General features: G+C 46.0%; 1 protein-coding gene across 1 annotated transcript in view; it reads left to right on the forward strand.

The window, feature by feature from the left end:
* The window catches only part of cacng2a (calcium channel, voltage-dependent, gamma subunit 2a), a gene marked incomplete at both ends in the record, with an annotated part of 99,597 nt that extends 89,248 nt beyond the window's left edge, over nt 1-10,349 (forward strand). Inside the window, 5 exon segments of the mRNA XM_084070706.1 lie at nt 8,828-8,854; nt 8,857-8,967; nt 9,867-10,052; nt 10,055-10,294; nt 10,297-10,349. Coding sequence (XP_083926832.1) covers nt 8,828-8,854; nt 8,857-8,967; nt 9,867-10,052; nt 10,055-10,294; nt 10,297-10,349 — 617 coding nt within the window.

A 10,349-nucleotide genomic window follows, 5' to 3' on the forward strand; every position in this document is an offset into this window, starting at 1 on the left:
CCACATGCACCAATCAGTGTATGCATGTGTACATTATGTGTGTATTATGTTGCACATATTTAGCACTGCCCTGACCTGAACAGTGCTGTTCAATGTGACATTATTGTGGTGTTAATGTCAGAAATCGCCCACATGATATAAATAAACTGTGAGATAGTGTTCTGTGTACTCAGATTGTGTACTATTTACAGTCCAAAAGTAAGATTCTGATTCAAATGGTGTAAAATACATACAGTAATGGTACAATGGCCTGCAGGTATAGGTTTACTGCGTGGAGTGTTTAAGTTGTTTGTTTGTGTGAGAGGAGTGTCAATGTTCAAGAGTGCCAGAGCCCGGACACCAGCCGAAGCTGAAGTTGTGCCAATCAATACAGTACACAGCATCCGCTCTCACCCTGTGTCTCTGTGAGTAGGCTGGCACATACTGTCAGGACTGCAGGCATCTCCTCCACTAGTGCAGCCATGAACAGGACGGGCAGATAAAGCCGCCCACGTGCCCACTTTCTTTGCGGCACACTAAATACGGCCACATTTTCAGCCAGTGTTTCTCTGATAATAAAGAACGCTTGGCCTTGTCTGTGTTAAGTAGTATTCTGATTGGTAGAGCTTTCTCATTATTGAAATCCATACTATGATCAGGTCTATTCACAGCTTTGGCCATAATTGTACGTAAATATTTTCCCATTAATGGCTTTTATTTTTAGATTTAGCATTTGTTTACATTTTACAAGTCAAAAACATTACTCAATTTACATGAATTATGGAGTTTATGTTAGCTAAGCATCATTAAACCGTTAATAAGTCATGAAATCCATTTGTACTTTAAACATGGGGCAACTCCACATCCCCAGTGGAGGAAGCTGCCAGAAGTGCACTGTATTGTTAGAGGGGATATACTTTGGTCTTGGGATACACACGGACCTTATTGGTGTTGCACTAGATCCCTATCTCTGCATGTTATTTCCACCCACGTCAATAAATAAGTAAATCCTTAAGGATTACATTACCTTGAACATCATTCTTTGGGAAATGGTCGGTAGTATTGTCAAGTATACAGTAAGTCATTGTCAGTGAGTTAAACATGCCAGACCATCAGCATGGTTCTTTAGAGCAGTGGTTCCCAACCCCTTTTCCTTTTCCACACACACACACACACACACACACACACACACACACACACACACACACACACACACACACACACACACACACACACACACACACACACACACACACACACACACACACACACACACACACACATATCAACACACATTTCAGCCATGTTAACCACTTATTAAGCCCTATATATACTACGATGAACAGCTAAACTATTCGATCTACCAGCACACACACACACACACACACACACACACACACACACACACACACACACACACACACACACACACACACACACACACACACACACACACACACACACACACACACACACACACACACAGGTTGTGAGTTTGTAGAGCAACTATTTTTGAAACTTTTAGAAAGATTTGGAAGAAAAAAACTGATGAAAGCAAGTTATGATTTTGTACTTATGTTTAGTAGGAGGTATAGTCCAAAGTGCTGAACAGATGAGGAGACAGGGGACTGAAGGGAATGGTGTTTAGAGCGGGAGAGGCTCCCCAGTGGGGTGCTGGGTGTCACATAGACTGTGCGCGAAGGGGGGGGGGGGTGTCATGGGGAGAAAGGAGAAGATGCTCTGCTCTTTGTGATTATGACCTCGAGCCAAATGAAAACGGCGACCTCGGTGCTAATCGCAGGGCTCCCGAGTGCATCCCTGATTAGCCCTGTGCCTTTCATGTGGGGCTGTGGTGAGGGCTTCAGAAACCACCGCTACTGCCATCGTTAGCTATTAGGAGGGAGGTCAAAGTTTTCATTTGGACAGGGTCACTGCTTTCCAGCAGCAGCAGCAGTAGCCGGAGATTGACAGCTTTTTTACCACACAGGAGAATCCCTGCAGCTCTCTCCCAGGAAAAAGTGACCATCCTAGCAGCACTCCGTCCGAATAAAGTTGTCTGGGCTGAGATAATAGAATAAACCATCAGCCCTCCTGTACTGGCATTCTATAGGATGAGGATGACAATGGCGGTTCACTTTCTGCCATACAGTCCAGCACATAATATACATGCACACATTATCACACAACAGGAGCGTTGAACACAATGTTCTACCATACTGCTCCCTCTTGCACTCTAAGCCTTTCGCCAGCTGAGTTGAGACGATCTCTGTCTATCTGTCATCTTGTCAGCCTGCCTGTCTGTCTACCTTCCCTCCGGGGTGCTGCCATGCTTAACATCCCTCCAGGCAGGATCCAAATTTCTGACAGGGGGCTCAGCCGGGTGCTTGAAAGATGGAGAGTGAAGATGTGAAGCCGTCAGTATTTGGTGAGGAGAGATTGGTTCTAAATGGGAGGTCTCTCAGGCAGAGCCTTGGGGCACAGTTATCACCCTGTCTTCCTCCAAGAATTTCCATCTCCGGGTCTTGCTCGCTCTCTTACCGAAAACAACTGAGATGTTGATGGAAATGCCTTTCCGAATTTCATATGTATGCTACGTGAACACTCAGCTGACATATTTAATATTATGTGTAGAATAGAGTGCATTCTGGCATGAAGACTGCTGTGTCTGTGGGGAGTGGGACCTTTCTTTCGAGGTAGAGCACGGATAGCCAAACCCAGGCTGCAAACTCCAGCCCGAACCCAGCGAAGGTCACTGCACTTTTGAGTGTGCTCCTGAGCATGCATGTACTAGGTTGACCGGAGTCCCTCAGGGCTCTATACTGGGTGACTTTTCTATTTTCGCTCTACATTTATTATTTTTCGCTGAAAATAGCAGATCTACAAGCTCACAGTGTTGCGAGGCATTGTGTGCTTGTAGATCTGCTATTTTCTTCTAAGGTTTTCCCAACAATACGGATGCTGGGGTTAAAGTGGTTAATGCAGAGAATGCATATGACCAGAGAAGCACTCCAGGCAAAACAAACCTTGCTGTCTTGCCCTCGAAAACGTCCTTGTCAGAAGTCTAATCACGTTCAAAATGTCCCTGTTACTCTGCACAACTTGCAAGGGTTTTGACATAGAAACTTCAAACTTGTGGTCATACAGTGCAGCTGACAATTCTCAAAGCTTCCCTTTACAGTCTGAAACAATACGCTTCATTATCAAAATCAATCTGTGTTTTATCATTTATCTTTCTAACCTCCCTTCATTTAACATTTGAATGACTGAACACGTTAGGTAATTAATTTATCTCCCACTCTCAATGAACTGTAGTTTGCCAACAGTCAGATCTTTTTGAGGTTTTCTCAACTTTGCCATCACCTTGAGATCTGTGCTATTAAACACCCTCTGTGTCAACAATCAATACGTTTGGCTGGCCCTTTATCCCTCCTTTCTCTGTGCAAATGATGCTGATAGATGGGAAGGAGTTCCAATGTCCTCTCCCAGGTAATGTGCTGTGACTGCCCACGTCAATACCCCCAGGGTTAACTGGATGTAGGGTAGGGGGAGAGGCAGTGGGTTGGCTGGAGAGATGAGGGAATGAAGGAGGACTGATGCGTTTGGAAGGGGACAGAGGAGCAGGGTCAACTCTCAGGACAGCTTAATATTTAATCACATCCACCTGTAACCCTAAACGCCACAATTCTCTCTGGTCTGCGCACAGGAGACAAGGAGGACGGAGAACAGGAACAGATAAAGAAAAAGGGGGGGGGGGGGGTGAGTGGAAGTGCAAGGGCAGACGGCACTTTATCTCACAAATTGTCTTGTGCCCAGACCGAGTGTCAGTTAAGAGAGGGAGCGGGAGAGAGAAATGGAAAAAGAGAGGTAGGGTGAAGTGAAGAGGAAGCTTGTGGAATGAGAAAGCGTGTAAGAGACAGCAGATGGACACAGATGGGTGAAAGAAGAATGGAAGCAAAAGAATAAGGAAATTAAGGTAATCACACAAGGCTCAATTTCTGTAGCTGTCTGGAAGATGACTGACGCACAACCTTTTTGACAAGTGTCACCGTCTCTCCATGAAAAAAATTAAATTGCCTATTTTAAACAGAAAGAATTGCCAGGTCGACAGTAAAGGCTAACAATAAATTAGCCTTTCAAGAAAACGATCATCGTGACAAAGGATTGATGCATCTGGGAATGAGCTCAGCTACACATGTCTGACAGTTGATGACCAAACCACCATTCACACATTTGTACACAGAGTGTAGAACCTAATTAATACTTGTCATATGACCGCAACTGATTTTCAATTAAGAAACGCAGTGGCTCTGGAAGTAGAGTGGCCATCTGGGAACCGGAAGGTCCCCACTTCAATCCTCTGTCAAAATCTCCTTGAGCAAGATACTGAACCCCCAATTGCTCCCAGAGGGTCCCTAGGTGGCAGCCCACTGCTCCTAGTATTAAGGATGGGTGAAATGCAGAGGAGGAATTTCTCCACGGGCCTATATACAAGTTAATAATAATAATAAAAAACAAAAACAAACAAAAACAGCTTAGATAAAAGCAACCCAATCTCATCTAACTCACAGGTACCTCCTTTCTCCAGATGGCTATTTCAGCACGGCTTGTAGCAGGCAGTAATTAAACCATGCTCATGCCGATGTAAGAGCAGCAACGATGAATACTGTACAAAGAAAGCAGCGCGATGGTAGGCCTCATCTGTCACCGTCCTTCCTGTAGTTACTGTTGAAAGCCTAGCGGAGGGTGAGTGAAGAGCAGGCCAGCCAGCCGTGGCCATCACTTGGCTGGCGCCTCTCTCTCTCTCTCTCTCTCTCTCTCTCTCTCTCTCTCTCTCTCTCTCTCTCTCTCTCTCTCTCTCTCTCTCTCTCTCTCTCACTCTCTCTCTCTCTCTCTCTCTCTCTCTCTCTCTCTCTCTCTCTCTCTCTCCTCTCTCTCTCTCTCTCTCTCTCTCTCTCTCTCTCTCTCTCTCTCTCTCTCTCTCTCTCTCTCTCCTCTCTCTCTCTCTCTCTCTCTCTCTTTCTCTCTCTCTCTCTCTCTCTCTCTCTCTCTCTCTCTCTTTCTCTCTCTCTCTCTTCTCTCTCTCTCTCTCTCTCTCTCTCTCTCTCTCTCTCTCTCTCTCTCTCTCTCTCTCTCTCTCTCTCTCTCTCTCTCTCTCTCTCTCTTTCTCTCTCTCTCTCTCTCTCTCTCTCTCCCACTGCAGCTGTTGGCTGCTGTCTCTCAGGCTCCGGGTGGTGTTTCCCACAGAGCTGTGGTGCGTTGGGGGCGAAGAGGAAGGGGAAAGTACGGGGATAGTGGCGGGTGGGGGCAGGGGGGAGAGGTAGTGAGGCAGATGGGTCGCCAGGAGCTCCTGGTCCCCGTGGAGGTGAAGGCGCACAAGGGTTCAACGCACAAGATGCCCAGCCCGATGTCAGCACTTTGAGGAGAAGCTATGGGAGGAAAGTGCTGAGGTGGCAGCTGCGTGGAGAGATGAGATGGGGTGGTGAAAATTTAACCAGCCTGATGAAAGTTTAAGCGTGTTCATGTTAATCAGGAGAGGGAGGCTAAAGGAGCGGCGAGTGGGAGAGCTGACAGGAGAAAGGCTTGTGTGCAGGACGGGCGGAGGTGACCTACAAAAAAAGAAAGACACATAGAAAGACACATGAATACTTCTTCTTTACACTGGTTTCGACTACTAGAGATTCTGGCCGTTATGTGGCCCTCACATCTAGAGTACGTCGCACTGCCGAATCCGACTAATATGTTTGAGTCATAGTGTCAGGTAGAGCTCTTCACAGGTAAAAAAAAGGACCCGAACCGAAATGGTCCCATGAAATTTGTCCGATTTCGCCGTTACGACTCCTTCCAGAACCGGACCCTAATTGGCGCCGTGAAATTCGTTCCGAGATCCGATTATTTCCGAGATTCCGAGACAGACCCGGCCCAGACACCCCTTCAAAAAAGCGCATATGAAACTACAAAAATAAATAAATATGCGTAGAGGTATTAATTTAATATGCGTGACAAAAGGTTTTCTTTGTAAATAAATGTGGACTTTATGAAATAATAGCAGACCTATTGACCAATGACCATTTTATGATCAAAGCTTTTCTTTCACCTCGTCAGAAGAATCCATGATTTTATACTGTATGTTGGTTTGTTTACTGTTGAGTGAGAAAACAATGTTCACATTAAGCTAATCATCTGGGGACCCGCCAAAATAATTTTCATCATCAGACCCACAGGTTGAGAACCACTGGTATAGACAACCGCAAGTCTCCTCCGCAGCTGAACAGACCCCCCCCGGCCAACCTGGAGGAGTCACTAGTGCAGCGACAGAGATCACCCTCGCTGGCTGCCTTCTCCGCAGACACAGCCAGTTGTGTTCTTTAAGAGTGCCCGGCTAAGCCGGAGGCACCATGGTGGAATTGAACCCCAGTCTCTATAGTGGTGGGCAGGAACAAGCTTAGTGCTTTATGAGTTATCCAGTTTAGTAGACCTTGTATTGTGAATTGTACTTCCATGTACTGTTTCTCATGTCTTTTACTAAATAAAGTACATGAATCAATCAACGTTTCCCCTGCACTGCCACCCAAACGCTTATATTTTTTAACCACACGCAATATAAGTACAAAAACAAAACAAAGAACACATAACATAATGTCATGTAAAACAAAACGTTGAACTTTCTGTTTATATTATATTAACGACAGACCTTATTTTCTGCAAAATTTGAAAAGACCTATGGTAAGAAAGCTTCAGAAATACGTCTAGGAAACTCATCAAGAACTCATTTCTGGGATTTAAGACTACAAACTGTAGAAGTAGTCTACAGTATATGCCTTTAAAAACTCAACCTGGAACCACAGCAGAACTCCCTATAAGCCAAAGCCTTGGTCCGTTCCACACAGGGGACCATGTCAGCATTATAGGATGGAAGAGAAACCCCATTAGCCTTCATCAATAACATCATTTCCCTCCACCTCCACCTTCCACATCTTGCTTCATGATAATTAGCTGCAAGGACATCAGTTTGTTTCAAGGACACAAAGCTGCATCCCCCTGCACTGCAGCCCTGCTAATACACATGCCAAAGCCCCATAGCACCTGTGTTAACAGCCTTTTACATGACACCACACAATGCAGACACGTTGGCTATCCAGTCTAGGAACAAGAGGGCTGCTGAGTGAGTGAGAGAGAGAGAGAGAGAGAGAGAGAGAGAGAGAGAGAGAGAGAGAGAGAGAGAGAGAGAGAGAGAGAGAGAGAGAGAGGGAGAGAGAGAGGGGAGAGAGAGAGAGAGAGAGAGAGAGAGAGAGAGAGAGAGAGAGGGGAGAGAGAGAGAGAGAGATAGAGAGAGAGAGATCAGGGGTGTCATTTCAGGAAAAGCTAGAAGGTGGCAAAAATGTTACAATTTAAGCCCTGTTAGTGAAATGATTGTTAATAACAATAATAGCTTTAATTTATATAGCGCCTTTTTATGAACGCTTTACATCAAAAACAATGAACAACCTACAAACAACAACCAAACAAAAACAAAAAACAACTATTTGCCATAAGCCTGAGAGAATAGGTGTCTTTTTCAAGGCAGCCCAAGGTTTGTTTGTTTGTTTGGGGACAGAAAGGAGGTCCAAGTCTGTGGACCGCAGGTTCCGTGACAGAGTCGGTTTATGGAGGAGGCCTGAGAGGTACTGTGGAACCAGGGCGTTTCGACATTTGTAGGTGAGAAGGAGGAGTTTGTGATAGATGCGGAACTTAACAGGAAGCCAGTGCAGTTGTTTACGGGTGGGGGTGATGTGCTGCCAAGGCTTGGTGCGGGTGAGAACTCTGGCAGCTGAATTTTGGACATACTGGAGCCTATCCAGGTACTTGTTTGGAACCCAAACAGGACTCCATTGCAGTAGTCCAGTCCAGACGATGATAATGACCACCAACCATAACCAAAATAGGAACACCAGGTTGAAAGTGGTTAATAAATGCATGTGGTTTCAAGACAAGAAAACTCAAGTCTATAACATGTGTGTCAGGTCACATAGTAGATAGATGGGCGTGGATTTAGGTGCGTCCAATCTAAAATCAGATGAATCTGTAAAGAATGCTCAGAGGGAGCGCTGATGGTTGAGTGATTGAGGCGCATACCGCATAGGCTCTAATGCGGGTTCGCTCCCTGTTTATATATAAAGGCAGAACCCCCCCCCCCCCCCCAACAAATACAAAATAAAAGAATGCACAGAGGTGGAGAAAATATGTACAAAAGAACTGAATTTGAGGTTAAATGTGAATGCTAGTGGGTGGCAATTGCCATCCCCTGGGACCCCTGACAGAGGGGGGAGTCGGGCGTTGTGATTGCATAAGGTTGGATAACAGCTACACACTCATAGACAGTGTTGATGGAGTCTTTCAAAGTCTTGATGGAGTGTTGATTAGGAAGTGGCTCTCACAGTGAAATCCTGAGTGTTTACCACATACACGGCCGTATTCTGGGGAAAACGTTCGCAGAAAATAGCGTTGCAACGCGATGCATCGGATATTTTCAGCAAAGATATTTAATGTAGAGCTTAAACAGAAAAGAGTATAGAGTATAGAGCCCTGAGGGACTCCGGTCAAACAAGTATATAGGGTTTAAGTGCTTAAGACGTTAATCCAAAATGGATCTGTACAAGTCAGGTGATGTGGGCCCATTTGTACACTCAAGAGTTGAGTTAGCACTGAGAATTTACTTCGCAGAAAAAGGGGAGCAGATTCTCAAAAGATTCCCCTCCCACCCCACCCCACCCCACCCCCATACCTCTTCCCGTTTCCGTAACATCCAAAACTCTCTCTCTCACTCACTCACTTTCTTTCTCTCTCTTTCTTGTCTTCCGGTGGTTCTCAGGTGCGGTGCGAGCCTCCAGCATCTTCCCATCCTCAGTGTCATCCTGCTCTTCATGGGAGGTCTGTGTATAGCTGCCAGCGAGTTCTACAAGTCGCGGCACAACATTATCCTCAGCGCAGGGATCTTCTTTGTGTCTTCAGGTGAGTCGAGTGCCCACAGAGAGAGAGACGGGGGCTCACTACAGAAGAGGAGGAAAAATGAGATGTGTTATCGTAGGATGGACACTAGGACATATGGGTAGGAGGAGAGCGGTGCAGCTCACAATGATAGAGAAGGACTAAGAGTAGTAGACTTTGTTTTTATTTTAGTTGCCATGACATGCTGCCATTGGCGTGCCAGTCCGTCTCTCATATAATCACTTGTTCCATTCTTCCCTCGTTTCTTTACATCTCTTCTCTTCATCCTGTTGCTAGGCTAAAAGTTACCCATTGGGATTCATCTCTAAAAATATGATGTCCCTGACATACTTTCCCAGTGATCCATCTTCCCAGATATACCATGTCACACTCTTTTCTGCGTATGACTAAAACTGAACAGTCACCATACGTGTATAATATATGTGAATGCATGATCGTCTCCACTGTGGAACGTGACCCCTGTGTGAATCATTCCATGCTGTCCCAGATGATCTACATCAAGGCCTCAATCCGGCCTCTCTTCACGCTGTAAGAGCAGCGGTTAAGGCGATCAGTCAGACAGTCAGACAGATAGTTGGACAGAGTTGTACACAGTGTCCAATGCGTTATATTCTGGCATGAGTCAGTTATCTAAAAATATTTGGCCTGACACTGCATATACAGTACATGTATATTGTGAGGTCAGTGTTGTTCACTGTTGTATTGGTGTATGCATGCAATGTTAACCACTTAAGCCCTATCTTCAAATGTTCATCTTCAAAAATGCTTTATTTTTATTTTCATAATAAAATTAAAATTATATTCTCCCATCCTTTCCCTCATCTCTGTGAATCCATTGCTCACTATGACCCGGCCTCTGTCTTGTCTCTTGCCCTAAACCCTCTGCCACTGTCATTCCCCAGGCTTGAGCAACATCATCGGGATCATAGTGTACATATCAGCCAACGCGGGGGACCCCTCCAAAAGCGACTCCAAGAAGAACAGCTACTCCTACGGCTGGTCCTTCTACTTTGGAGCACTCTCTTTCATCATGGCCGAGATGGTGGGTGTCTTGGCCGTGCACATGTTCATCGATCGCCATCGGCAGCTCCGGGTAGGGGCGCACGCGCCGACTACCTCCAAGGCTCAGCCATAACGCGAATTCCCAGTTATCGTTACCGATACCGGCGCCGCTCGCGCTCCTCTTCCCGCTCCACGGACCCATCACACTCCCGCGACGCCTCGCCGGTGGGCCTCAAGGGTTTCAGCGCGCTGCCATCCACAGAGATCTCCATGTACACGCTGCCACGAGACACCCTAAAATCCTCTATCACACCCACCACCACCTACAACTCGAGAGGGACCACAACTTCCTGCAAGTCCACAACTGCATCCAGAAAGACCTG

The sequence above is a fragment of the Gymnoscopelus microlampas genome (assembly GCF_963454915.1).
Source record: "Gymnoscopelus microlampas genome assembly, chromosome: 11".
NCBI lineage: Eukaryota > Metazoa > Chordata > Actinopteri > Myctophiformes > Myctophidae > Gymnoscopelus > Gymnoscopelus microlampas.